The sequence below is a fragment of the Calcarisporiella thermophila genome, assembly GCF_041956535.1.
Source record: "Calcarisporiella thermophila strain CBS 279.70 unplaced genomic scaffold VTP21scaffold_3, whole genome shotgun sequence".
NCBI classification, from domain to species: domain Eukaryota; kingdom Fungi; phylum Calcarisporiellomycota; class Calcarisporiellomycetes; order Calcarisporiellales; family Calcarisporiellaceae; genus Calcarisporiella; species Calcarisporiella thermophila.
The window spans coordinates 177,867-203,443 of record NW_027192193.1 but is presented as its reverse complement, the minus strand read 5'-3'; the positions used below and the strand labels follow the sequence as shown (position 1 = coordinate 203,443).

The window sequence follows — 25,577 nt, the reverse complement described above, 5'->3', positions numbered from 1 at the left end:
TCCAATAGGCCTGACCTAATCCTTGAATATTTACGTTGGAGGGTGGTTCGACTTGGGAATCCGTGCTGAATGACTTTAGAATGGAGAGGACCATGATGGAGTGAGCATTTTTGAGCAACGCAAATGCATTTGCCATGAATGTGCAGATTAGATCGACACACGGGCCTTGAGCTTTTTTTGTTCCTAAGCCAAGCAGCACCTTGCACATCCCCCTCCTCACCAGCCATGCAATGCTAGTCTCCTGGTGTCAACCATGGAAAACCACTAGCCTTTACTAGGATTTGCAAAATAAATACAGGGAAAGTTCAACAAATTCAGACAATTCAGAAAAACCATACATAAAGTCCATAAAATACAAGGCATTAAGTACTAGGATTGGATTGCTGCTGCTCGGTTGCCACCGCCTATGTTCGCTCTTCAAGAATCCACGCCCGAACGTTTTCCAGTTTCGCGGCCTTATAGGTGGAGCGCTTGGTATCCTTGATGACTCTGAATCGAGAGGTATGGGGGACCTGCAGGCCCTTGGAGGGCCGCTGCTTTTGCGCAGCAGTGGAATTCGTTCTGCCGCGACCCGCCTCTTTTCTCTTGTCGAAATCGGACGCTTGCACAGAGCAGGTCTTGACGGGCGCGCAACGCCAGACAAAGTAGCCGTTTCCCGGCGTCTTCCGGCTAATTCGGTTGCCCATGGTCAGCTTTTGGGTCGAGTGGGGGGAGGCGGTGGCGGCGGCGGCGGCGGCAGCGGCGGGCGTGGATGGGCCGCGGGAGAGTGGCTCCAGATGAAGGGGGGGCGGGGTATGCGATGCTGAGGAATGAGGGGCGGTGGCATGCCGATGCTGGAATGAATCGATGGTGAGCAGCGCTGAAGCGGGCGGGCGGGAGTAGCCGAAGAGGGTGCTGATGGGGGGGAGGCTAATGCGCTGGGGAGATTGCGGCTTGATGATCTCCATGATGGTGGGGATGGCAGCTGGGGAGGACGGAACGGCGAGCGGGGGGCGAGAGCGCGAGAAGAATATTTATAGGCAAGTCGAGCAGGTTTCAAGCAAACCTATATCCGACTGAAGAGGGATAAAATACACCAAGAAGGAAAGGCAGCAAAACGGGCAATGGCGGTGGACGGCAGGCCCAAACCCACATATTGCTATAACGGGCGAACTCAATAAGGTTGGGGGCCTCCCGCCTGGGAGGCCGTCTTTTGCCTAAACGGGGCAATTTGCTGGGTGGTGAGGTTCTGGCTCTTTTTTCCCCAGTTTGGCCAGCAATGTCAATTTGTGCCGGAGATCGCAGCGGGTTCTGAGAGGACGATTGCCCAAAAGCAGAATTTTGCCTAATATGGCCTTAGCTTCCTCCTCTTTCTCTCAGTCGGTTTCACGCTGCGCGATTAGGAAAAACTAAGCTCGCGCTCTCCTGCTACGAGCTGGCCCGTCCTCGGCCCGCCATTTGCAGAATTCGGCTCAGCGCTGGGCCGCTCTCGGCCCAGCATTTGCTGCCTGCCTCCGCCTGAGCTGGCTCTAGCTCAGTACATCCTTGCTGCCATAAGCAGCCCACTGGATAGGACTGTCCCATATTAACCGACACCTTTGTGATGACTCAAGCTCTCATCTCGATGAGTAATGGAATTGGCTGCTGGGTCGAACACAGATCCGCAACCAGGGCTTCTGCACTCCCCACTTGTCTTCATTTTACTTCATCCAAGACTCACACATTAGTGGGAGAATGCCCCGCTATTTCAAAAAAAAAAAAAACGGTCGAGATATCGCAGTAGAGCTGACAAAGCCTCCGACAGGGAGAAAGATCCATCAAGCGCGGTTGATCTAGATACCTCAGGCCCTTTTTCGAAGATTTCGTCGAGACTTCCCAAGATAGGATAATATGGAAGATTCACTTTCCTATTTTAGAGGATCTTGTTGCACTCCTAGTTGGGGGATTCCTGGGTGGACGGATTAGGAAGCTTGTCATTCCTCTGCACAATTTGCTTACCAAATCCCTTTTCCTCGCTCAAACCACCCAATATCCTTCATCGGCCGGGCGTGGCCGGCTCGTTTCCTCCTCATTAGCGAGGGGGGTGACCCTTTTGATTTATGCTGCGTTAGAAATGTACAACACTTTGGTTTATCATTCATGAAAGAAGAGGTGGGTATGGAATATTGGGAGAGAATCCATTGATTCCCATGCGCAACGCACTGTAAGCCAGCACTCGTAAAAATCAGCGTGGTATTGATAAGGAAAGAGGTATTAGCTCGGCCGTTTGGGAAATCGCCAGGTACACGGCCTCGGAAATGCAGTAGCGGCCATGGCACCATTCTCGTAGAGAGCGCAACGGCAGTGTGTGCGCAGAGAATCGCAATAGAGTTTTAGCTCCAGATGTCAGGTAGCTACCGACGCAACATGTCGGCATTTGGGTCTTTGTTTGTACACGTTGTAATGCGACCAGACATCTGGCTATGGGGAACGAGTCTCGTTGAGTTAAAATCAAGTGTAACTTTCAGCTGAGCAAATCGACAGAGTTTTATAGGGGGGGAAGCGGACACGCAGCTAAATAGCTACTTTCGAAAAAATTTGTCGGCATCTGTCCACTTTATACTGGCACTAGCTGTCAATATACCGATAAATTACAAAAATACCGATAAAATACCAAAAATACAGATAAAATACATATCCGACAAAAAATACTGTCGGAAATCTCTCCAATGTGCTTGAATTTTAGTCACGTGGAACCAGCCACATTTATTTAGATTCGCGTATGAGTAATTCGATTTTTTAAATATGTATGATAAAGAAGCTTTGAATGGAAATGTGTTCTTACCACACTTTATGAAACTGACTTGAAAAGTTTCAAATACCAAAATTACAATAAAATAGTGATTTAGAACTGATCCGACCCATCCAATTGCTACGTCAGCAAATATAACAACACTTCACTGTGCTATCTGCCACTGAAGAGGTGTGGGTTGTGTGGCTTATTTCTTTGCAATCTCCTCTAGTAGCCTTTAATAGCTCAACAAAACTCTCCTTTCTCCTTGTTGGCAATCACAGCTCATTTGTTCTGCTCCTTTTTTCCGCGCCAGTGTAGAATCTTCTTTCTTGTGCGTCATATAGCTGCTGAAGCATCAGGTCTCTGATATGTTCGGTCTTGGAAAACTGTTCCACCTTGCTGCCGACGCAGTCCTTATTGCTGCTTGCTTGGCAGGCATTAAGCGATCGACCGGCCTTAGGTAGTTTGTTTTAACCCTATTTCACATCCCGGGAGATCAATCCAATCCGGCATCGGCTGGTAACTCATTCTAATTCCATGATTCATTACAGCTTGGCAACCAACAAAATAGAGAGTCGTGATGTACGTCGGATAATCGAACGATACTTGAGTTTTGGGGAATGGGTATTCGACGTGTCGGTGGCTGCCCTGGGACAGTCTAGCTATTTCGAGCGTCGACGATAGTGTGTGCGAGGGTTCGCAAGATGAGCGCCAAATCAACAACATTCTTTTTTTTTTTCCTCCGCTAAATTATGTGTTTTTAATGCATTGCTTATTTCCCCAAGTTTATGGATCCATGTATGTTCTTATTAAAAGAGTATATAACCGTCACTTCCCCTGCACTCTGCCTATTTTCTGTTTCTTATCACCCCGTTTCTCTTCTTCTCCTTTGCAATGCTTTTGCGTCTTACTCTACAAGACAATGGATAAGACTTTTTAGCTCTGCCTATCCAATTAGTCATATATGAGTGGGAAGATTTCCAACGGAGCTTGGCGTCGCCTCCCCACCTCTAGCCGGACTCTCCTCCTCTCCTCACACCCGCGCACCAGGAGCCGCTTCCCTTCCTCCCGCCTTTACCCGCCCATTTCCCCAGCGGGCCAAGGGTGTTCGAGCCTTGGAGGGGTGTCATTCACAGCGACAAGCATTTTTATTTTTCCTGGTGGAAAATTCATTCCTGGATGGCTTGCGGCCGAGTTTAAAACCAAAGCGGGGCAAGCGTCTATGGCCGAAAGGGCTCACCAGCTTCTATTTATTTTCAGATCTCTAACTCAAAATTCGCGCTGATTAAAGAACACGGCCTCCCGCCAAAGACGCCGCTCCAAAGCGATGCGGCTCGCCCTCTAAGGCCACCATATCTCAAATACCCCGTGGACCAGGGCTGATCTTTGGGCCTCCCTGATCTTTCGGAAGGTTTCGCCTTCCTCCTGGTGCGTTCCGAGGCCTCTGCTCTCTCTATTCTTAACCGAAATGTCACACACGCGAGACTAAGTTTTTACTCACCGGAGCCCGAATTACTTTGCGGGCCAATGGTGGCCGTGTCGCGTTGATTGCACCAGCGTTTTTATAAACGCACACCCCGCCCAGCAACGGTCCTCCATTCTCCCCTCCCCCCCCTTCGCATTCATTTATTTATTTATTGTTAATTGTATTTATTTAATATGCTGAAGTGCGCGTCTTTCCTTGTTGCCCTCGCCGGCGTCGCCAGCGCCCTCCCCTATATCACCAACCCAATTATTGGTAAGTACTTTGGGATTCAGATCCTTTGCACGCGCCATGGCTTATGGATGCACCCGCATTCCTAGGAACCGTATGGAAGGCCGGAACAAACCAATCTCTCACTTGGCTTAATGGTACGGCTGGCCCCTTGACAGTCAAGCTCATGCATGGCGATCCTGTTGCTATGCAGCAGGTCGCCGTTCTCGGGGTGGCCGACGGTGCCACAGGGAACTTCTCTTGGTTCATCCCGTACAGCATGAAGGAATCCAATCTGTACTCCCTCACCTTGGGTTTGTATTGAGAGCTCCCGACTAGAATAATAGTATCCACCTCATCTAATGCGATGTTGAACCATAGGTGATAATCCCAATGTCTCGTATTCGGGACTCTTCACTATCACCACGGCCGCATGCTATCCTACTTGCCCTCCGGATCCACCCGTGCCTTCCCAGGCTCCTCCCTCTGTGAACAACGCTCAACCAACGGCTCCTGCCGCCCCGAACATGAGAAAGCGCCAGGAACCCCAAGCTAGCTCGGCCTCCTCGGCGGCGGCCTCCTCCGGTGTCGCCTCTGGCGCTTCATCTGCAGCCACTGCGACCGCTCCCTCCACCGCTGGCTCGTCTGGTGCTTCTGCTGCCATCTCCTCTTCCTCAGCCGCTTCCGTTAATACTGCCGCTGCATCAGCCTCCCAGGCCAATGCCAAGCCCTCAGTCGATGAGGGTGGCAGCAGACCCTCGGGATTAGCCAAGCCCAACTCTGGTTCCTCCGGCGGCGGATCCTCCTCGTCTTCGTCCTCGGGTGCAAACAGCTTTGCCCCCGCCGTTGCAATGGCGCTAGTGCCCTTGGTTGCCGGACTGGCTTTCTAAGGGTATTCATGAGCGCAAATAAAACGTGGATGATAATCCGTTTAGCTTTCTGTATCAGTTTCATATTCTTCATTCCTCTATAATATTTAAAGATATCCATTGAATAGTAAACCCAAGTCCGTCATTAAATATGGGCCAAAGCTTGAAAATGAATGGACAATGATCGGTGGTGAAGAATAAATTTAATAAAATACAAGAAGTAGAGAGAAAAGGAGAAATAAAAAAGCTACAGATGGGGTGAGGGGAGGAATTCAATCCAGCTCTGGTAGCTGAGAGAAATCAAATCCCTCGTATCCATAGTAGGCATAATAAGCGATGTAGGTGTAGTAGGAGCCTATAATAAAAAAAGAGAATGGAATGCCATTCGGGTTTAGCATCCCCGCCGTGGTAGGAGAAGACAGGGCTGAAAAGAGGGGCTGATCAAGACTTACCAGGAATGAAGCAGAGTAAGCCAAGAATTAGAAATGGTACTCCACTGACGCTCTAAAATGAAATTACGGAGTCAATACACATTGCCGCGCTCCACTACATTAATCAGTGCTTCTCTTTACCGTCGCGATAATTCCCGTCATTAAGAGTGCGGATATTACAATCCCAATAGAGCCGAGGACAAAGAGCAGCACGGAGAGGAAGATCGCTCTCCAGGGGACTATGCATCATTGTCAGAAGATGAGGTTAGAATGGAGCAGATTCGGGAGCAGACTTGCTATGGACCTGGATATTCTGGAGGTACAAATTGGGCATCCTCGAATTCGTGATCACGGATCTGAATGAACCCGGTGCGGGAGCTCATGTTGAATTAGCTTATAAATGACAAGTGAACGGAGAATTTTGGGAGACGGGGCGGTGGCGGTTCAATTTTCGACTACCAAGTTGATTCTTATTTCCACCAGTTCGTGTCATCCCTATATAATGCAGCGCAGTCATGAACCTACATCAAATTAGTGAAAAAATAGGGTATATTCACCCTTATTGAAAAATCGGCCAGTCCTACCAATTGCTAGGAAACCAGCATTGGTATGAGCTTGGAATGAAAACAGTCCGAGGGCAGGGATATTGCTAGTGAGGGGCCTTAGATACTCTCGGAATAGCGATTTTCCACGCAAAGCTCCTTGTACTCTCGCTTTAGAAAGCTGGGGCTTGATGGCTTGTTAATTTTGAGGGGAAAGGTCGGAGTAGGAGCCCCTGGGTGGGGATCGCCCTAGCGCTGATCTCGTCCCCTCTTCCCCCTGGTTTGCTTCAAATCCTTAAATTTGAAAAAGGAAAAACGTATCCATTGGAACTGAACCTAGACAGCAAGACAGAGTGAAGAATAGCTACAAGGTGTAAGGTTTGACCTTCATTTTTAAAATCAAATTAAAAAGGTGAAAGGATAGTATTAAAAGATAGACGATGTTGGGAGTTAAGAGTTTTGAATGAAGGATATTTCGTCTCCTTGGACTTGTATTCAATTTCCTTTACACCAAAGCACATTGATATCTTCTTTTTTATCCCTTATGAACGCGGACCACTTTTGGACCTAACAATTTTTTGCATCTCGAGTCCTAGTTGTTCAGCGAGTGCTATTTCGTTTGGTTGGGTGTTGTATATTATTATCGTTAATCTGGATCGATTGAAAATCCAGATTGCTGCATCACGGACAGTTGACACTATTTCCCGTTGGTAGCCCATGGTTAATGTTTTTTTTTGTTAGGAGGATCTTTATTAAAAAGTATCCTTTTTCGTTCTTAATATAGTGACTTGATAGTCCTCAGAAACAAGAAATACATGTAAGAAATGGTAGAGAGTGTGAATTTCATCCTGATTTGGTTAATGTTTTCCAGGTTTTTATTCCTACCTTGGGATGTATCTAGTTGAAGGGAATGAAAGGGTAGACTTCTACGTCAAAATCACCCAGGTACTGCCCCTGGTCTCCAATTTTTGTAGTTGGATTTCTCCTAAGGATTTCTACCTATTTTTGTAGCCGTTTGATATTGCTTGCTTATTGCTATACTATTGATAGCGGTTGAGACCTGAGAAAAGCCCGGAAAATTAATGTTTTCCATTTTTTTTGATCAATGCCGAGTCTTTATTGTATAGGAAGACTCTAAAATACAATTGTTACATTATTATAAGCAATAAAGTGAAAGGGAAGCCAAAGTTAAAGCTTTGGGTGATATCGTAGATCGAAATGATATGTTGGTCATATCGACTTTCAGCTCAAATAGATAAGGGAATGGTGAAACTCAACTAACTGTGGATATCAAAGAATAACATGAGAAGTGGGGTGGGGGTTCGATTTTTTTTTTTTTGATCAATTAATGGAAACTTTTATTTAATTTCCATATATTACATGAAGTTAATGTCAACGGACTTAACATAACGAGATATAGGTCCTTGATCGATAGACATTCAATCGATATGCGTGTATCGTAGTTGACGTGAATAGCATGTATGTGAAACCAATGTAATCGTTGTACTTATCGTAAGGGCGATCTTTTCAATAATCAAGACTCAGCTTCTGATCAAGTGGACAGCAGTCACAAACTAAGAGTAAGTGCTGGTGGGGAAAGTGGGATTCGAACCCACGCCGTTCTCATCGGCATCCCAGAGATAGTCCACTACACTAACCCTCCCCCAAAATTAATGTTTTCCAGACAGGAAAAATTAGAGCCAAAATTTCTAGATGTATATGATTTAAGCCACAACAAAAAATGGAAATCAATGGGGCGTTGGCGCAATGGTAGCGCGTCCGCCTCCAGAGCGGAAGGTTGGGAGTTCGAGTCTCTCACGTCCCATACTTTTTTTCACTTTTCATCGCTATTTTTCTGAATTGCCCTGTCGATTTTAATATTAGGCGCTCATACTGGCCCCAAAGGGATCTTCACATTTCATAAAGTGTTTTAATTTCATCATTATTTTTTTTAGGATAGTTCTCTTTTGAGTTTTGCCTTTATCTCGAATTTTAATCATTACTAAATGCAAGAATTATGAAAACAAATTAAGAAACAAGTTTGCTATCTAGTCAAATCAAGGTGTTATGCGGAGTGGCAACCTCCGCTGTATAGATACACACACGCCATCTCTGTGTGTCTAGGTCTATCCATTAAGGAACATACAGGATTGAAAAAAAAATGCTCTGAAAGGTCTACCGTGGCTCTAGTGCTTTCCCTCAAGCCACGATTTTAATCCGTCAATCTGCTGCACGACCGCAGCCCTGCTGGTCCCGCCAACCGAACACCGCTGCTCCACGCTCCGTTCGAAATCGAAGATCGTGCTGACATCTTCCTCGAACGCTGGGTGCAACCCCTTAAAGTCTTGGAGCGAGAGCTTGTCGATCGATATCCGACGCTCCTCCGCCATGCGCACGGCAGCCCCAGCAATATGGTGCGTCTCGCGGAAGGGCACTCCCTTGCGTACAAGGTACTCGGCTACATCGGTGGCAAGCATATCAGTGCTGAGCCCTGACCTCATCCTCTCTGGGTATATCTATATATGAAAAAGGTGGGTAAGAAATGGTTCTCAGGCAGTATAGGGTGTGTTATATAATATTCACCGTGAGGGTGGTGAGCACTCCAGTGGTGATCTGTAGGCACCCGCTCAATGTGTCTACTGCATCAATCATTGGCTCCTTGTCCTCCTGCAAATCCTTATTATAAGTGCTAGGTAGGGCTTTATAGGTGGCCAAAAACCCAGTGAGCTAGTAATGTAAAAAGAGGCATTTAAATATACAGGGGGGGGGGGGGGAAGATGGAGGAGAGGTTAGCATACTTGTCCAAGTGTCCGGCCGGATTTTCCGCGGAGCAACTCTAAACTATCGGGGTTCTTCTTTTGAGGCATTAGGCTGCTTCCTGTGCTATAAATGGGAGACGTTGGATTAGAAAGGCTTTTGATGCAGTCTGTCTTCCTTGAACCAACCTATATGCATCCGCAAGTTGCAAAAATCCAAATTCACTAGTGCTATATACGATCAGATCCTCCGCAAACCGACTAATGTGGACCATGGTCATGGTCGCCCAGAAGAGAAATTCTGCAACGAAATCCCTGTCGCTCACCCCGTGGAGGCTATTCTCCATCACGCCTCGAAAGCCAAGTTCTTTAGCGAGGAATGTGCGATCGATCTTGAATGGATTTCCGGCAAGAGCGCCGGAGCCAAGCGGGAGAACATTAAACCGATCGATGAGTTGGGAGAGACGGTCGGCATCGGCACGCCACGCCTGAACATGGCAAAGAAGGAAGTGACTCCATCGAATGGGTTGTGCCCTCTGGAATTGAGATTGAAATCGCATTAGTATGGCGAGCATAGCCCTGCCGTCAGTCCATAGGGCTGCATTACCTGCAAATGTGTATATCCAGGCATTAATACGTCTATTTCACTCTCTGCTCTTTCTACTGCTGCTGCAATCAGTCCTCGCAGATAGGTCTCCAGTTTCCTTGCCTCTTCCCGAAGCCAATAGCGCATGTCTGTGGCCACCTGATCATTCCTGCTACGCCCCGTGTGCAGCTTTCCGGCCACACTACCAATTAGCTCCCCTAATCGCCTTTCGTTTGCGGTGTGAATGTCCTCATCTCCTGGCTTTAATTCGAACGTGTTCTGTTCCCACTCAGATAGCACGCGCTCGAGCCCATCGCAAAGTGACTGGCACTCCGACGATGAGATAATGGAGTTTTTCGCTAATGCTTTGGCATACGCTTGCGAGCCTCGAATGTCCGCTAGAAAGAGGCGACGGTCGAAGTGAATGGAGGCATTGAAGGCGTCCATGAGCGGATCCGTTTTTCCGGTGAAACGACCGCCCCAGAGTTTTGCAGATGCCATGCTGAATAGAGATTAAGAAATGCTTGTGGAGAACTCGCTCAATGGAAAAAGAAATAAAATCTAGGCAATTAGGGGGGAAAAGAAAAAACGAGGAATCCTGGCCCTTTTAATCTCGGGGTAATAAAGCTAGGCGGAGAATGAATTTTAGATAAAGATTGCAATTATATGAAATGACTCAAGTCGAAAAACCAGCAAATACATTGACTTTACTCACCTCCTAAGTGTGCAATAGGATATGCTCGCACAAACGCAATGACATGTTTTTATTTTCCCTCATCCGGACCCTTTCCACTCTCCGTTCGCAAACGCGTCGATGTCTGCGAATCGAAAGTAACTATGCTATATCTCCAGAATATGAACTTCCACCGTGACTGCTCATAATAAAGAAACTCGGAGCCGTTTTCCTTTATCCTAATTTAAAATCAGCAATCACTCATGACACTATTAATCCTCTCCCATCGATTTCGAGCATCCTTCTCATTCCTTCCGCAGCTCTCTTTCCGTCGCCCCTTCTCCTATACCACGCCTGCACTAAAGCAAAAGAAATCTTCAGTAAAAAATCGAGCCCAAGAAGAACCCGTCCTTTTGGGACGTCCCTCCAATAATTTGAAGATCGGCGTGGTCGGCATGCCTAATGTTGGGTAGTCTATTCGGTTAAAATGAGTGATAGTAGAGATAAGGGTGCCATTCATTATTTTGTCATTGTAGGAAGAGTACATTTTTTAATGCACTGACAAGTAGTTCCGTACCTGCCGAGAATTATCCCTTTTGCACCATTGTGAGTGTTATTAATGGGGCTGTGATTATCTCGAAATGACGTGCATACAATACATACTTTGGTTAGGACCCAGAAGAGGCACGCGTTGAAGTTCCAGATGAGAGATTTGACTGGCTTTGCGAGCAGTATAAACCAAAATCTAGAGTATATACTTCGAGACCTTTTCCAACCATGAAAGTGACTACAGACCCTAACCATATTGAATCTAGATCCCCACCTTCCTCACTGTGATTGACATAGCTGGGCTTGTTAAGGGCGCCGCCTCTGGAGCGGGGTTGGGCAATGCCTTTCTGGCCAATATTCGTGCAGTAGATGCCATCTACCATGTCTGCCGCGGATTCACTGACACGGATATTGTACATGTGGAGGGAAATATCGACCCGATCCGTGACTTGGAGATCATTCACGAGGAGTTGAGGTTGAAGGACGAAGAGTTCCTAGAGAAGAAGTACGAGGAATTAAAGAGGGTAGCTTCCAGAACGGGCGCGGGTGCATCGGAAAAAGCCAAGGAGGAATTTGTGAGCATGATCGCCTTCTATGGTGGTTTAGGTTTTTAGTTGACGAATAACCTTTTGCTCCCCCGAAATGATAGGAAACTGTTAGCAAAGTGTTTAAATATATTCAGGAGGGACAAGACGTTCGGAAAGGGGAATGGACTAACAGCGAGGTATAATGTCCTTGGGTTCTATTCTCTGCAGTTTCATTCTAATCCACACAATAACCAATGTCTACTACCTTTTCCAGGTCGAGGTTATCAACAATCTTCTGCTTCTTACTGCGAAGCCTGTTATCTATCTCTGCAACTTGAGTGAGCAGGAATATCTCCAGCCGAGTAAAAACAAATGGTAAAGCACTGAAAGAGGGACACACTCTCCCCATCCTGACTTAATTGTACTATCCATCTATATCAGGGTGTCGGAAATTAAGCGTTGGATTGAAAAAAACAACACAGGCGATATCTTGATACCATTTTCAGCCAGCTTTGAAGCGCGACTTTTGGATATGTCTCCCTCAGAGCGCGCAGCCGAGTTAGTGAGACTGGGAGGGAAATCCGCTCTTCCGGACATCATCGTCGCTGGATACAAAGCATTGCAATTGATACACTACTTTACAGTTGGAGCCGATGAAGTTCGAGGATGGACGATTCGAGTAGGTTCCCTTGCTCCTCACTTGTTCTATTCAACATCATCCTCACGTTGTATCACTTTTTTTATCAATAACAGAAACACACGAAAGCCCCCGCTGCTGCCGGCGTGATTCACACTGACTTTCAGCGAGGCTTTATCTGCGCGGAAGTGATGCCGTTTGACGAATTGAAGAAGCATGGTAGCGAAGCTAGTTGTAAAGCGGCAGGTAAATTAAGGCGAGAAGGAAAAGATTATACTATGAATGATGGCGACATTGTACACTTTAAATTTAATGTTACGACGAAAAAAAAATAGAGAGCATAGAGGGCCTATGATGATTAGAAAAAATAAAGCCTATAAATATATGGATTGTTCTAGATGCAATGAAGCTAGAAGCATTTCATTTGATTGAGTTCGTTTTGTCCATTAGAGAGACTTAAGGATGCTCGTTATTCCCTATTGCTACAGGTGCATCTGCGCTTGATATCACAATGGCTCACCCCAATCTCATTTCACACCGAAAAGCCGCAGAAGGGATGCTTTGAACAGGTTGTGCTTGTACACTTTACGATACACACATAGCGTTTGCGTTATATCGGCTGGGTCGCCTAACCACACATTCTATGTCAATGTATTTTATTTACTAGGTTTTGTTCATATTAGTTTTACACGCTCTTGCTCCAGCAGCTTTCTAACGTCTCTATATCGGAGAAGATAGATGTCCCCCGTTGTCATGTCAACAAACTCATTTCTGCAAAAGTCCGAATACATCCATGTAAGCATAGCTTTTCAGGATTCAAATGCACCATCACTTACGATCCTTCTAGTTCAACCTCCCCCAAATCCTCCATCACCCGGCAGAAAACGGCATCATCCAGTGACGGCGTTGCAACTATGCATGTCATTGAAAATTGAGGAATTCCAGTTAGGCACCAGAGAAAACGTAGCTATTTAGTCAATATACCCATGCTCAAGTCTGTAAAATTGTCCACTTCATCTTGCTTCCGCTGTTCCTCGGGAAGCAGAGAAAGAAACGCTTTGTGATAGTGCTCTGATACTATTGAATGGTATCTAGTGAAATGGTTAGGGACGGCGGAGAATAAACAAGTAGCGATGAGAAGAGAGCCTACTGTTCCACGTATTCACGCTCTTCGTCCGAGAGCCTCGAGAAACTTTCTGGATCATTCAAAATATGGGTCGCATATCTCTCTATCTATCAACATACCCTCCATTTAAACATGGATATAGCACATAAGCGAGAGCGACATGCTCAATCATACCTTGTGCAGTCGCGTTCGTAAGTAAGATCGAATTAGCCAACGTATTCTTTCCATCTCGGTTTGGTATATGACGCACTCGAATCTCCTCGTTGGATCTTCGAACATCTCCGACACCAATTCAGATTGCTTGTCGATCAGCTCTAAAAGATTCTCAACCAGTACACCACGGTAGGGAAGGATCTCAGGTGCGCTTCTCTCATTTATCCAGGATTGGGCCAAGAGCCCTACGTCGGGATTAGTGTGGTCGTCATCGTCCAGCGGCATATGAGCGTCCAATAGCTCATCGATATCGAGGTCAGGAATTGCGGACGCAACTGTGGGCTGAGGAGGAGAGGATGGGTTAGGGGTAGAGGAAGGCAGGAGGGTAGATGATGTTAACGAATCCATGTTAATAAAGACTCTAGGGTTGTAAGTCTGACAACCCAATTCCAAGAAATAGAGACGCGTTGACGGGCAAAATGAAAACGCGTCACGTATACAAATTGCCATGTTTTCCATTTCTGTTTCGTTAAAAAGCAGTGGAGTATTTTGGATTGATGAGAAGGCCGTAATAAATTATTTACAAAAAGGCAGTAGAAAAGAAAAAAAAAAGTTCACCCAAGAAATAACAAAGAAAATGCTGGTAGTAAGGTGTCAAAAGAACAGAAAGTAGGAAAGGATTTCCTAGCCATTCCGAAGAAAGGGAGAGAGAAATACGCACACACAAAAAAAAAAAAGAAAATCAAACTATAACTCCATTCCGTTGCAGATGATCAATAAGCTCCTGAAGCGGTGCCATCTCTTTCCGATCAAGCAGGTTAAATTCTCGTGCAAACGAGATGAAATGAGCAAAAAGTGAGTTGAAATGTGCCTCCTCACGAAGGCACAGTAGGCGGTCATAGTGATGATGGAAGATATGAGCGAAGACGCGGAAACATTGGCGAAAGATCTGACGGCATATGGATGGGAAATCTTTGGGAAACTCACCTCCTAGGGAAGGCTCGTGGGGTTAGAAAATTTTATCAGCAGCTTCTTGAATCGAAAAACACTAACCAGTTTTTGTGGGAAAGGTATCTTCATCCTCGAGCATATTTTGAATCGAGGTCATGACATAGTCAACATATTGCGGGGCTGGGAGAGTTTTGGCTTTGCGCTGGTTATCTGTCCAAGTATATTCAACACTAATCCACGCAGATGGAGAGTGAAGAGAGGTTAGTTTCTAAGACATGGTAGATCATTAATCTAGGAAACACTCGACTCACCCCGGGCCAGCAGACATGCTTGGACAGTCCCGTGGTGTACAGAAATCAGATATAGAAGCGTAGAACAGATTGATGTAATTGACAAGATCGGAAACTAGATATCAAATAAAAGGGGTTCATCATGCAGAACAATGGGCCATGTTGCTGACAAAATCTAAATACCGTTGATGGCCAGCCATTCATTTTCGTCCACATATTTGGGCAGCTCCACGATGTTCCGGAAGTTTCCCTTGACAAGCGATGCATTGACGTAGGGTGGCATCAGAAACAGCGGCTTTGGCAGAGGGGCGGATGACTTCTTCACCTTACCCTTGGTGGATAGCTTGCTACTACAGTTAGTCAAAGGACGATTAGCTAGTGCGTACCGGTGAAGATGACGAGTGCTTACCCGATGTTGAAGAAGTTCATTTGACGAGCACTTATTCCCGGATTACGCTAAACTGTGGCCAACAAGGGAGGGGAGGGAACGAGAATGCACTGGCCCTATTGAATTTTTGGATTTCAGAACAGCTGTGGCTTATTGACCTTCAGATTGCTATCAGATCTAGCATTCCAAAAACCTTACCTTCTTCCCATAAGGTGTGAGTCATGATTGGCCGGAGAGAGATTTAAGCTTCCAATCATCCTCTTATTTAATAAATTAACAGAATGGAAAAGCAGAGCTGAGAGTGCTATACAAGGGAAAGCTTCCGCTCTGCCAACCCTGTGATAGGGGCCTTGTGAGGCGGTATCAGAGAGGGCCGCTGCGGTTCTGGCTTCGGCGTGGAGTGTTAGAGTGGAGGGCGAGCTTTCCTGCGAAGAGGCTCCTTCATGGTGCGATCCACCCAGGGGAACCTTGTTCGAACTGAATCACCCCTCCTCATGCCTTGGTTCGATTCTCATACGCTGCCCTCCCTACGCGTCCAATCCCGGAGGATGATTCAGACTGATTATCCGCTCCAAATGGGGCGATGTGCGTTAGGATTTGCCGATTTTTTTATTTATTCTTGTGCAGTTACCATATTCCCGGCGGCCTATTCCCGGGCGAGCTGAAGAGGTACAATGATCTATCGGCCGACCACTGCCTGCACACGGCGTATTAACCGTTTTGCTGCGTTAAATAAAAAGAAAGCTTTTTGTACACCTCCCACTCTCGCAATAATTTTTCTCTATTTTTTTTTTTTAAATCTCCTCGAGAGGAAATCTATTCTCTTGTTCCGGGCTTGTTAGCCGCCCACCCATCTTCCTTTCCCCCCCCCTCTTTCTCCAATGTCATCCTTCCATTCCTCTGAAATTAACAGCAGCTCCAACATCGTTCAAGAGATCTCCCAGCGCTCCATTAATTTGCCATCCAGCTCCCCGCTTCCGGACGATGACAACAATGAAGATCGATCCTCTACCCATTCGCACCCACTATCTAAACGGCCATTAAAATCCCATGTTCCTAGCGCGTGCATTAATTGTAAGCGGGCGCATCTTGCTTGCGATTGTAAGTATTATTATTTGTTTTATTGCAATCATGCCTCCACATTTTGCCACCAGTTGTTGGGGGTGATCTACTAGCTGGCATGTCATGGGCAATGGGGGCTATACTGCATCGCTTTTCTCCCCTCCCCCTTCTCCCTTCCCTATTCAACATGTATTCTTGCGTCGATGAACGAGCCGTTTCGTTTTCCATTCATTTCGATTTGTTATGGATTGCTTCTCAAACTCTATCTTCGCCTCATAGTGTTTCGCCCGTGCAAACGCTGCATCGCGCTGGGGCGTATTGACACTTGCATTGATGTCAAGCATAAGAAGCGAGGGCGGCCCAAGGGCAAAGAGAGGCGAGTTCAGCTCTCCTCCACCTCCCCCACTCCCTTCAATACGGATCCCCCGGTTCACCCACACCCTATCCAACAACACAAACTACACCCGCAGCAAAGATCCTACTCCTTTCCTCTATCAAAAGAGGGCTCCGCGCTGCCCTTCTCGGGATTCACGTCTCTAGCTACCAGCGCTAGCCCATCTCCAACTTCGCAGGGTGATCGCCATGCCAGGAGAGCAAGGGAGGAAAACGCATGCATCACGATGTATCTAGCCATGGATATGTGTTGCGCGCGAGTGTCCGACGAAATATTCCAGCTATGGGGCTATTATCCTCTCGAGCTAGCGCATAGAAGTTTCTACGACTTCATCATGCCAGACGATCGAGAGCGTCTCTCCAGGCTCCAGAGATCGCTATTGGACGCCATCGCAATGACGCGTCACCATGAATCATCGTTCGTGGCCGGTGCATCGTCCGCATCGTCCTCGGCGGCCTCTCCTCGCCCCATGCTCTCGTCTTCCTCGACCTTCCAGCTCCATGACCCCGCGATCCTGTCCGTGCCAGCCCACTCCTCGCCCCAATTTGCAGACGTGCTTCACATTAGGAGGAGGGATAAGGTGTATGAGCCTTTCGAGGTGAAGATGTCCATTGGCGGGGGTGGATTGGGGGCGGATTTGAGGAATCCAGAATCGGTTGATAGAATGTACGCGATTGCCGTCTTTGAGCGTGCCAACAGCGTGACAAATCAGCCGGCCTCCCCCTCCACCGTCATCAACGAACAGCAGCCACATCTAGCCTTAAATATTTCCCCTCAAAAGCCACCATTCTCGCACCACCCAGCCGGATTCCACAATCCAAAACACGGCATTCGCTCCTCCCATGAGCACAGGATCTCGCCCTCTGACGATGCGCCCACGCTCCCATTTGGAATCCCCATGCCGGATAAATCCTTGCTGAAGCGAAGTCATGAGCCACTCTCCTTCGAAAACAGCAAATTTCTTCCGCCCCTCTTCCCCCCTCGAAGCAGCCCCCTCCGACCAGGGGGGAAGACTCCTGAGGTGCTCTGCAGTAGCCCCACCGTCCTATCTCCGTTTTGCACTTCTTCCTCCTCCTCTTCCGGGCTGCCGAGGACCCCACCCGCGTCAACCCATCTGGCACAGGTGCACGTCCCGTGGGGCGCAGAGCAACCTCACCCGAACCAGAATCCACGGGCCCACTTCACCTCCACCACAGATGTGGGCGCGGACGGATTAGGGCTGCGGTTATCACACTGGAGAACCGCAAATGAGCCGCCCCTTATACCGCCTCCTCCTATACTAGACGATGGGCGGTACAGGTCAAGCAAATCGCTTCCGCTTCCCCGTCAAACTCAATTACCTCAACAACAACAGCAACAGCAACCACTCCTACTACCACTACAGCAACAGCAACAACAACAACAACAGCAGCAGCAGCAACAGCAACTTCCCCCCCACCCCTCTCTCCTCCACCACTCAGATGCTAAGCCGCAGAAACTGGCCCCCGTTGCCTCCTCCTTGGCGGTTTCGAACCTCCTTTCCCCCCCGCTCTCGATCAATACCTATTCTACTACCTCTGAATCCAGAGCCGCCGTCCTCTCCTCGGATTCCGGTGCGAGCTCATTAAATTCCGCGCGTATCCCTGCAGCCTCCCCACCCGCTACTTCCGAACCATCTGAACAAAACCCTCTCTCCCAAAAAATGAGTTTCGATACCTTATTGTGCTAAATCAACTTTGGCTTGACTTTCGCTTGTTCCCTCCCCCCTGTAAATTATTATATATCTCTCTTCTTTTCTCTCTCTATATATAAATGCAATTTCTTTATATACCCTATACGTTTCTCATATTTTTTTGTTTTTTTGTGTTCCCTTTACCTACTTTCTGTTAAAAACGTGCCGCCTTCTCATTTCGTTCTATCACTCTCTCGACAGTTTGAGCATACCTTCTCTCGATTCAATGCTGGACCTTACTTTTTTTTTGCCTATTGTTTGGAACGCGAGTAATATTTATTGTTTTCGACGATCGATTGACGTATTGATGGACTATATATCTCAATTCTTCAATGCTGCCCTGATTATATATCTTTCTATGTTTTTCTTTTTACTTTTGCCTGTGCAGCATCCTGGATTCTCCCTTTTCACTGTTCGCGTCTATTAGTGCCTATGTTAATTATTATTAAACCATCTTGCCTTGCCAATTTTCGCCCATACATATCTATAGGTCCAAAGGGTTTGAGCCTTTCCTCTGACGATGTAAAAATAAGGATAGTGCTCATTTGAGTTGGATGCCGAAACTCTGCTTAGCATATCAACTCGCTCGACCAAAAAAAAATTTATCAAATATCTTCTAGTCTTATCCCTACATCCTATAGATTGGCGCTATTGGCACATTCACTCGCTCACACACTGTTCGAACTTTTCAACTCCTGACGTTATGTTGTGGCCCAAGTATCGAATACAGACAATCCTCCCTATCGATATCAAGAGAGAAAGAATTCAATTAGAAAGGCCATGCCCATCCGAAAAGATTTATTAGTTCAATGGAGATAATAGTAATAAATACAAGTAGGGGGATAGAGATGGGGCCAGAATATCCCAGTCTTAAGGAGAGACATAAAGTATGAGGATGAGGATGAGAATAAGTCCCATTAGGCGGAGAAAGCAATTTAAATAAAAAGAAATGAGGAAATACCAAACCTATTGATGCCGCTCGTCCGGCTTCTTATACTGCAGCGAATTAGACGAAGGAGACACGAGCGGGGCCTCTATCACCTCGTCGGGTTTCCATCCAGGAGCCGGGTTCGCCTCAGGAATATCTAATTTGTTCTTCAATAGGGTGGGCAACGTCCCTGAAATTTTTCTGTCGACGTCTGCCTCATTCAGCTTCTCGTTTAAAGTCTGGACGGAAGCGTTGAAAGGCGCGAAGTGAGGCTGGGATGAGTTGTATGTCTGCAAGTAAAATGGATTGGCTTGAGTAAGATCAGGCCGATCCTCACCAGGCTCGATAGTTCTAAAGGTGGAGTTGCGTCTTCCGCCGCGCTTTCTTCTGCGCCGCCGGCTCAATACAAAAACGAGAAGGCCGCACCCGCCAAGCAAGAGGCCACCCCCTCCCAGGCCAGCTCCTAAGCCAATCGCGAGCCTATTTTCATCCGAACTCGGGCGGGGACCATCACTCTTCTCGGTCGCAGGGGTAGCAGTGGTCTTTGGATTGGGTGGGGCTGGCTGTCCTCCCGTTGCAGGGCTAAATGTATCTAGCCACGACCATTCCTTGGAATCCAGGACGAGTAGGTCCGGTATGGCCGGTCTGATTTGACCTTGTGTACTGTCCGTCATACCAAAGGCGACGACCATGTACCTGTCCCGATAATAAAAGGCGTTATGAAGCTGGCGAGGTTTGGGAGAATTGGCTACCGAGGGAATAGTCCAGGTGTACGGGGACGTGGACAGGTCGAGGAGCAACATGTCGGGGGAAGCGAGGATGCCATCCTGGCGATAAGTGGGGGGTTAGAGAGGCAATAAACTGCTTCCAATGGCCAACAGGCATACATACATAAGTCGAACCTCCATACACCAGGATTTTATTTCCCACTGTTTGACGGGAGTATAGAGTCAGCTCTACGATGGGGGAGAGTCAATCCAACCTTGAGGGGTACTTACTCGTCACCGCAGAATGGCCAATGCGCGTCTGATTCTTAAACCCTTGAGTCGGCTAGGAGGATGGATGTAATGAACAAGTCAGACTTTATAGAATTTGACTAGCTGGAGGATCTAGTTACCAAACTCTGCCACGACTGAGTTTTTGGATCATAAACGTCGACGGTGTCAAGGCTTTGAGTGGATAGAGAGCAGGGGGTAGAGGGGCGATAAAGTGATTAGTACCGCACCATACAAAGAGGGGGAAGATCCGGGGCTCTCTCGACTCACCTCTTAGCGGCATACTGTTCTTTGGTCGAAGGTGTATAGAGCAGACCTCCAATGACCAAGAGTCTCCCGTCCTGCAGGATGTTCATGCTGTGCTGGTAGGTTGGGCTCCAAGCGCTGCGCAATTGCGTCCATGTGGCTGTGGCCGGGTTGTACACGCTCATGGTGGCCACTCCCTCGAACTTATCCTTGGGGTAGGTCTTATTTGTCACTTCATCGACTATCCCCCCTGACAGATAGACCACCTTCCCGTCGGTGTCGACAGCTCCCATGGTGGTTCGAAGTGGGAGAGTCCCGAGCTGCTTGGGGAAGGTCCAAGCATCGTTCTTGATGTCATAATCGATGACTCGGTCACCACTTTGAATCGACCCTTCCATGATCAATAAATGGCCATTGACCACCTTGGCATAATTCCAACTAGCCGACGGCAGCGTTGGGGTTGGGAGGATGCGCCAGGGAGCGCGGGATACGTTGAACGGTTCCGGCTGCTCAAGGGTGAGTTTGACCACATCCATTTGCTCTATATTCTCTGGAGACGCACCTCCATAGCCTAAAGCGTGATAGAGAGAGGGGTGAGAGGGGGGGGGGAAATCATAGTGAGTGTCTCGAGCTGAAAAATGGAATGGCCCGTGTGCCAGGACTAAGCAGCGGAAGAAAAGCAAGGGGAGGAGAAGTGCAGAGAAAGGACTTACAATATATGTCATCTCCATTTAACCCACAACCTACGGCGAGTCGCTGAGTAAAGAATTGCTCGACGCTTTCTCCTACCAGCCCTAATAGTAACAGCAAAAAGACACACCATCGAATGGACATGGCAACAATGTAGAGAGTAAGAATGAATGGAGTGGAGTCAACCGACCGGATTTCAACGCATACCTCGAAATAAACTGTATTCCATTTTCGGAGTGTGTAAAAGCTCGATGCTCGGGATTGACCGAGGCCAGGGAAGAAAGGGCTTTGGTCGATTTTGGAGGGCGTAGCCACGTACAAGCGATGAGGTTGCCGTTCCCAGAAAAGCATGTGCAAGCCGATGGATGGCGCAAGGGAGATACAATCGCTATTAAACTAGCGGATGTGTCAGTCTCGGTGCTCTTTGATGAGGAATCGTTAGGAGAAGGAAGAATAGGGTTTTCGAATATTCTAATGGCGCACTCTATTTCGATAGGCAATTGGACCCACATGATTCGACTTACTTTTCCCTCTATTCTCATACGATATACAAATGTAATCATTTCCCTACTCTGTATTCCAATAATGTCGTAAAAGCTAATGGAAGAAAGCTGGTATTATTTAAAGGAAGAGGGAAAAAAAAAAGATAATATATGAGAGTAAAAAAAATATAAAGACACTCGAAAGAATAAAGAAAAAAAAAATAAAAAAGAAATATGAGAACTTTTACACAAGGAAATATGTATAATTATGCAAACAGAATTTAAAAGGAAATCCTCTAGGATATAACGCGGCGCGCTAAGATATCGACGCCAAGAGTGTAAGAGGGGGAGGAGATAGAGGATGTCAGAGTACATCCACTCCACGTACCAGCTGCCTTAGCGCCAATGTGGCTTCTTTCCGTCCGTTTGTTTTCCTCGGATGGCTGCCCCGCCATTGCTGTCCACGCTTGGCAATCCTTTGATCCCCAGATCGCTGACCAGGGAAGCGGCGGAGGTGATCCGCAGCGGCCTCCCGGGATTCCACGTGCTCGTCGACTTGCTCCCCTGGCTAGATGTCTGCTGCTGGGACTGCGGCTGCTCGCCATTGTCGTTCCCCGAGATGGTTTGCCTCCTTCGCGGCCTTGCCGTTCCCAGGATGGCCATCATCGAGCTACGGTGAGGTTTCCCGGGGTCCAATGAGCTTCTTGAGCTGTGCTTTGTGCTTCTCTCCCCCTCCAACGCCTGCTCCTGCACATTCTCTTTTCCGCGGCTCACACCATTGCGGCCAACACTCGGCGGCGCGATGGGGATAAGTGATCGGCGCTTGCGGCCACTCCGGATCGGCCCACCCCCTGAATCGCGGCGGGCTCTCTTCGGCGTCACGAGAATCTGGTTTTCCTCGATAACCTCCGGCGATGTGCCCGTGATGGCGGCCGATGCCACCGCCATCGATTCCTGGATCTCGTCAACAAAAGTGACCGTTTTCTTCGCGGCCGGAGGCTGTGGTGGCAGCTGGTCATTCGGCGGTGCTTGCTGGGATCGTGTCAGAATCCCCGCCCGTAAGTGGGGTTTGCCGTTGCCGTTGACGGATGCCGCTGACGCTATGAGGCTGTCCGTTTCATCTCCCACGCTCCACTCATCGGCCGCTTCCTCGCCCTCGTACTCGTCCTCGACCACTTCAGGCACATCCTCGAGCACGCTTGTTTTTTGCCTTTTAGTGCCGGTCCGCTTGGTCGCCAGGCGCTCACTACGCCGTTTACTGGGGCTCAACTTCTGCTCGCCATTAGGCCGTGCTTCCGTGACAGACGACGCGGTAGAGCCAGCTGAACTGCGTCCCGTACTGGCCAATCTGCGCTGGGCTCCGCCAGAAAGCCCATTAGTGCCTGCACCAGATATGGGAGTGGCGGCAGAAACGCCGACAGCCCCAGCTCCAGCTCCGGTACCATGGCCAGTGGAGGTAGCCGAGGAGGAGGAAGAGGAGAGCGCGCTCAGTTGCGGCCGACTTGCTACGTGATTGAAGATGGGTCTTCGCTTGGCGGGGGAATGGACTCGCGTGGGCCGGGGTTGGAATCGTCCATGGACGTCCGGGCCAGAAGGAGTGCGGCGAATGTTCCCAAGCGTAGAGGGCAAAGCACTGTGGCGCCGCTGCCGCTGCTGTGATTGCTGGTGTGACCGTGAGGTGAGAGGCTGTTTCTGTTGTGGCGCTTGCCAAACTTGCCCCCCAGCAAAATCCACCACGCCCATGCCTTCGTACTGCAGTAGGCCCTGTAGTCCCATTTGGCGCCCTGTCGCCTCGGTTATCGCCGTAATGCACGCCCTGTATACCCCGTCCAAATATCCGCGAACGCCGTCATCACCCTGGGCATCAATGGCTTGCTTCATCCCCGCAAGACATGCGCCATTCGCAGCCATCAAGCTCTTCACCGCTTCGCCCATCGTGGCGGCCGTCTGCTGGAATACCGTGAGCTGACTTTGAAGCCGTGCATTTTCCACCTGCAGCTCCAGGTTTTGTTTCTCCAGGTTAAGCCTCTCTAAAGATATCGGGTCGTTGACCGCCTGCTCGACTTTGATGGCTGCAGTATAGTGGACGTCGGCGCTCTTCTGGCTCGAGATGGCGGCGGCCTCCGCTCCCTGGCGATGCCTCTCTAGCTCCATGACTAAGGCCGTCACGGTATCGCGATAGCCACGCTTGGTCGCCGCGTCCTCTGCAGAGTGGGCATCGTAGGACGCGATCCACTGCTCGAGCGCTTCAAGCTGCAGCAGCAAATTCTCGACCGTCGCCTGCGCGGCAGCCGCCTCCATTTCCTTCGCCAGGGCGCTCTCGTAAGACACCCGCACCTTCTTCACCACCTCTTCCGCGGCCCGGTCGCTGGCACTCCGCCGCTTCGCGGCCTCGGCCGCCCCATTCTCCTCCAGAGCTTTGATCTTTCGCTTGAGATCGGCCACCTCTTGCCGCAGCTCGTAGATGGCCTTCACATACTGGCTCACGTGGCGATCGACGTTGATGAGGTTGCGATGCACCTTGGTCTTGATATTCTTGGCACGATTGGCATACTTGAGGGTGTTATGGGTCTCGTCGTAGTGGGCCGACGAGGGCGATACACACACGATCATCACCGTCTTGCAGTTGCCTCCGAGGGAGAACTTCAAGAGGCGAGTGAGCTTGCTGTCGCGGTAGGGGATGTGGTGCTTCTTAGTGTCGTCGCAGAGGGCGTTGATGCAGTTGCCGAGAGCTAGAGAGTGCATCACACCCCGGTGAGTGACGAGAAAAAGGTCTGCTGTGCAGAGCAGTGAACTTACCGAGCAGAGACCGGTTGATGTTGGCCCCTTCCAGCAACCGCTCTCCCCTGTTCTTGGTCACCGACGCACGCTCGCTTCCCGCCAAATCGATTAGGCTCAGCGTGGCCAGGGTGAAATCTTCGCTTACTCCGGCCGTCCGGGGTCGCTGTTTCACGTGGATCTGCAGGACGGCGTGGGAGCGGGAGGAGGTGGCGTTGGCCTCGGTGGGCGACATGGTCCGATTGGCATTCCCCTTCAGGATCATGTTCATGACCTCGGTGACGTCCTTGGGGTGATGCTCGCTCAGCCCAGCCACAATCACCCGCTTTTTCTCGTCTTCGCGAATCGCCAACGGCTTCTGGTTGTTGATAAGCAAATCCCGGATCTGCTCATTGTATATCTCGAGATAGGAGAGGGATATCTGCACGATTTTCTCGTCGGCACACTCCTCGATTCGTTGAAAGAGTTCACGCATGGTTAGAAAGATAATCCCTGGCTTTTCTGGAGTCCCGCTGATGGTGTGGGTCTTGCCGCATCCCGTTGCCCCATACGCGAACACCGTTGAATTGAAGCCATTCAACACGCCATCGATCAGGCCCTTTGTAGTATTCTCAAACACCTAGTTTGCAGTAATAAAATAAGCCAGAGAGAGCATGAGAATTTGGATCCACCCGCCCGTGGAGTACCAACGGGATAATCACAGCCCCAAAGATGGCTAGGAATGCTGGTTGACTCACCTCTTCCTGCTGGGTTTCTTCACCAAAGACTCTATCAAATGCAAATCTCACATCCTTACACCGCCTGGATCCTATTCCATATCGCTCCTCTTTTTTTGAGAGTGCTTTTTGGTACTGGTTCCAATTTGGGTTGTCCTCGTCTGCATCGTAAGGGGGGTCGAAGACGAGTACATTTTTGTCGAGAACATGAATTATTTTACGGAATTGAGCATTTTGCGATTGACCAGGAGTCATGCGGGCATTATGGAGTTGGATTAGTTCTTTTTCATTGAGAGGTCGCACACGGACTACACAAAAGACAGGGGGAGGAGGGAGAGAGGGAGGAGAAGAGGTTAACAAGACATGGCATGAGTAGTTAAGGCGGTAAGCGCTGCAAAACAACCTGCTACTAATATGGCCGACTCCTGTGGCTGTTGAATTTGATCAGCCGCGTTTTCCTCTAAGCCGAGCATCGTGATGTTCCGAAGGATATAAGATCAATCAAGGCGATAAATACAATCAAGATATACTATATAGAGAGTGGGTACGGGATAAAACGGCTATTATGGCAAAGAGCCCCTTGACTAGTTAGCTCCTCTGCCGCTGTGTGCGTTCAGTACAGAGAGGCCTTTGGGAAACAAAATGGAGAGGG

At 48.6% G+C, this 25,577-nt stretch overlaps 12 protein-coding genes and 2 non-coding genes across 14 annotated transcripts; 6 read left to right on the top strand and 8 right to left on the bottom strand.

The window, feature by feature from the left end:
- Positions 1 to 404: 404 nt before the first annotated feature.
- VTP21DRAFT_6972 (uncharacterized protein) lies at positions 405 to 947 on the bottom strand (the record flags this gene model as incomplete). Its single annotated transcript, XM_069397661.1, has 1 exon — positions 405 to 947. One exon carries the CDS (start codon positions 945 to 947, stop codon positions 405 to 407), a length of 543 nt encoding a protein of 180 aa, XP_069255199.1.
- A 2,173-nt stretch (positions 948 to 3,120) lies between these two features.
- On the top strand, positions 3,121 to 3,436 carry VTP21DRAFT_6971 (uncharacterized protein; the record flags this gene model as incomplete). The annotated part of the gene is made up of 2 exons (XM_069397660.1): positions 3,121 to 3,212; positions 3,304 to 3,436. The coding sequence occupies 2 exons, from the start codon at positions 3,121 to 3,123 to the stop codon at positions 3,434 to 3,436; spliced, it is 225 nt and encodes a 74-aa protein (XP_069255198.1).
- Positions 3,437 to 3,716: 280 nt separating this feature from the next.
- Positions 3,717 to 4,152, top strand: VTP21DRAFT_6970 (uncharacterized protein; the record flags this gene model as incomplete). Its single annotated transcript, XM_069397659.1, has 2 exons — positions 3,717 to 3,964; positions 4,044 to 4,152. 2 exons carry the CDS (start codon positions 3,717 to 3,719, stop codon positions 4,150 to 4,152), a joined length of 357 nt encoding a protein of 118 aa, XP_069255197.1.
- Positions 4,153 to 4,411: 259 nt separating this feature from the next.
- On the top strand, positions 4,412 to 5,335 carry VTP21DRAFT_6969 (uncharacterized protein; the record flags this gene model as incomplete). The annotated part of the gene is made up of 3 exons (XM_069397657.1): positions 4,412 to 4,490; positions 4,556 to 4,759; positions 4,827 to 5,335. The coding sequence occupies 3 exons, from the start codon at positions 4,412 to 4,414 to the stop codon at positions 5,333 to 5,335; spliced, it is 792 nt and encodes a 263-aa protein (XP_069255196.1).
- A 251-nt stretch (positions 5,336 to 5,586) lies between these two features.
- On the bottom strand, positions 5,587 to 6,128 carry VTP21DRAFT_6968 (uncharacterized protein; the record flags this gene model as incomplete). Its single annotated transcript, XM_069397656.1, has 4 exons — positions 5,587 to 5,669; positions 5,767 to 5,818; positions 5,887 to 5,984; positions 6,050 to 6,128. 4 exons carry the CDS (start codon positions 6,126 to 6,128, stop codon positions 5,587 to 5,589), a joined length of 312 nt encoding a protein of 103 aa, XP_069255195.1.
- Positions 6,129 to 7,878: 1,750 nt separating this feature from the next.
- On the bottom strand, positions 7,879 to 7,952 carry VTP21DRAFT_t19. The gene has a single exon. It is a non-coding gene; the product is annotated as a tRNA-OTHER (tRNA).
- An 88-nt stretch (positions 7,953 to 8,040) lies between these two features.
- Positions 8,041 to 8,112, top strand: VTP21DRAFT_t30. Its single transcript has one exon. It is a non-coding gene; the product is annotated as a tRNA-Trp (tRNA).
- A 361-nt stretch (positions 8,113 to 8,473) lies between these two features.
- On the bottom strand, positions 8,474 to 10,130 carry VTP21DRAFT_6967 (uncharacterized protein; the record flags this gene model as incomplete). Its single annotated transcript, XM_069397655.1, has 5 exons — positions 8,474 to 8,803; positions 8,871 to 9,014; positions 9,086 to 9,170; positions 9,233 to 9,579; positions 9,651 to 10,130. The coding sequence occupies 5 exons, from the start codon at positions 10,128 to 10,130 to the stop codon at positions 8,474 to 8,476; spliced, it is 1,386 nt and encodes a 461-aa protein (XP_069255194.1).
- Positions 10,131 to 10,565: 435 nt separating this feature from the next.
- Positions 10,566 to 12,580, top strand: VTP21DRAFT_6966 (uncharacterized protein; the record flags this gene model as incomplete). Its single annotated transcript, XM_069397654.1, has 8 exons — positions 10,566 to 10,771; positions 10,872 to 10,908; positions 10,975 to 11,052; positions 11,118 to 11,464; positions 11,607 to 11,753; positions 11,820 to 12,057; positions 12,132 to 12,261; positions 12,504 to 12,580. 8 exons carry the CDS (start codon positions 10,566 to 10,568, stop codon positions 12,578 to 12,580), a joined length of 1,260 nt encoding a protein of 419 aa, XP_069255193.1.
- A 109-nt stretch (positions 12,581 to 12,689) lies between these two features.
- On the bottom strand, positions 12,690 to 13,702 carry VTP21DRAFT_6965 (uncharacterized protein; the record flags this gene model as incomplete). Its single annotated transcript, XM_069397653.1, has 5 exons — positions 12,690 to 12,786; positions 12,852 to 12,927; positions 13,000 to 13,106; positions 13,166 to 13,248; positions 13,316 to 13,702. 5 exons carry the CDS (start codon positions 13,700 to 13,702, stop codon positions 12,690 to 12,692), a joined length of 750 nt encoding a protein of 249 aa, XP_069255192.1.
- Positions 13,703 to 14,036: 334 nt separating this feature from the next.
- Positions 14,037 to 14,964, bottom strand: VTP21DRAFT_6964 (uncharacterized protein; the record flags this gene model as incomplete). Its single annotated transcript, XM_069397652.1, has 5 exons — positions 14,037 to 14,284; positions 14,348 to 14,475; positions 14,557 to 14,650; positions 14,719 to 14,885; positions 14,945 to 14,964. 5 exons carry the CDS (start codon positions 14,962 to 14,964, stop codon positions 14,037 to 14,039), a joined length of 657 nt encoding a protein of 218 aa, XP_069255191.1.
- Positions 14,965 to 15,804: 840 nt separating this feature from the next.
- Positions 15,805 to 18,087, top strand: VTP21DRAFT_6963 (uncharacterized protein; the record flags this gene model as incomplete). The annotated part of the gene is made up of 2 exons (XM_069397651.1): positions 15,805 to 16,024; positions 16,265 to 18,087. 2 exons carry the CDS (start codon positions 15,805 to 15,807, stop codon positions 18,085 to 18,087), a joined length of 2,043 nt encoding a protein of 680 aa, XP_069255190.1.
- Positions 18,088 to 19,056: 969 nt separating this feature from the next.
- On the bottom strand, positions 19,057 to 21,300 carry VTP21DRAFT_6962 (uncharacterized protein; the record flags this gene model as incomplete). The annotated part of the gene is made up of 6 exons (XM_069397650.1): positions 19,057 to 19,845; positions 19,910 to 19,947; positions 20,017 to 20,068; positions 20,136 to 20,187; positions 20,284 to 20,830; positions 20,973 to 21,300. The coding sequence occupies 6 exons, from the start codon at positions 21,298 to 21,300 to the stop codon at positions 19,057 to 19,059; spliced, it is 1,806 nt and encodes a 601-aa protein (XP_069255189.1).
- Positions 21,301 to 21,827: 527 nt separating this feature from the next.
- VTP21DRAFT_6961 (uncharacterized protein) lies at positions 21,828 to 25,398 on the bottom strand (the record flags this gene model as incomplete). Its single annotated transcript, XM_069397649.1, has 4 exons — positions 21,828 to 24,163; positions 24,231 to 24,828; positions 24,947 to 25,233; positions 25,329 to 25,398. The coding sequence occupies 4 exons, from the start codon at positions 25,396 to 25,398 to the stop codon at positions 21,828 to 21,830; spliced, it is 3,291 nt and encodes a 1,096-aa protein (XP_069255188.1).
- Positions 25,399 to 25,577: the final 179 nt, after the last annotated feature.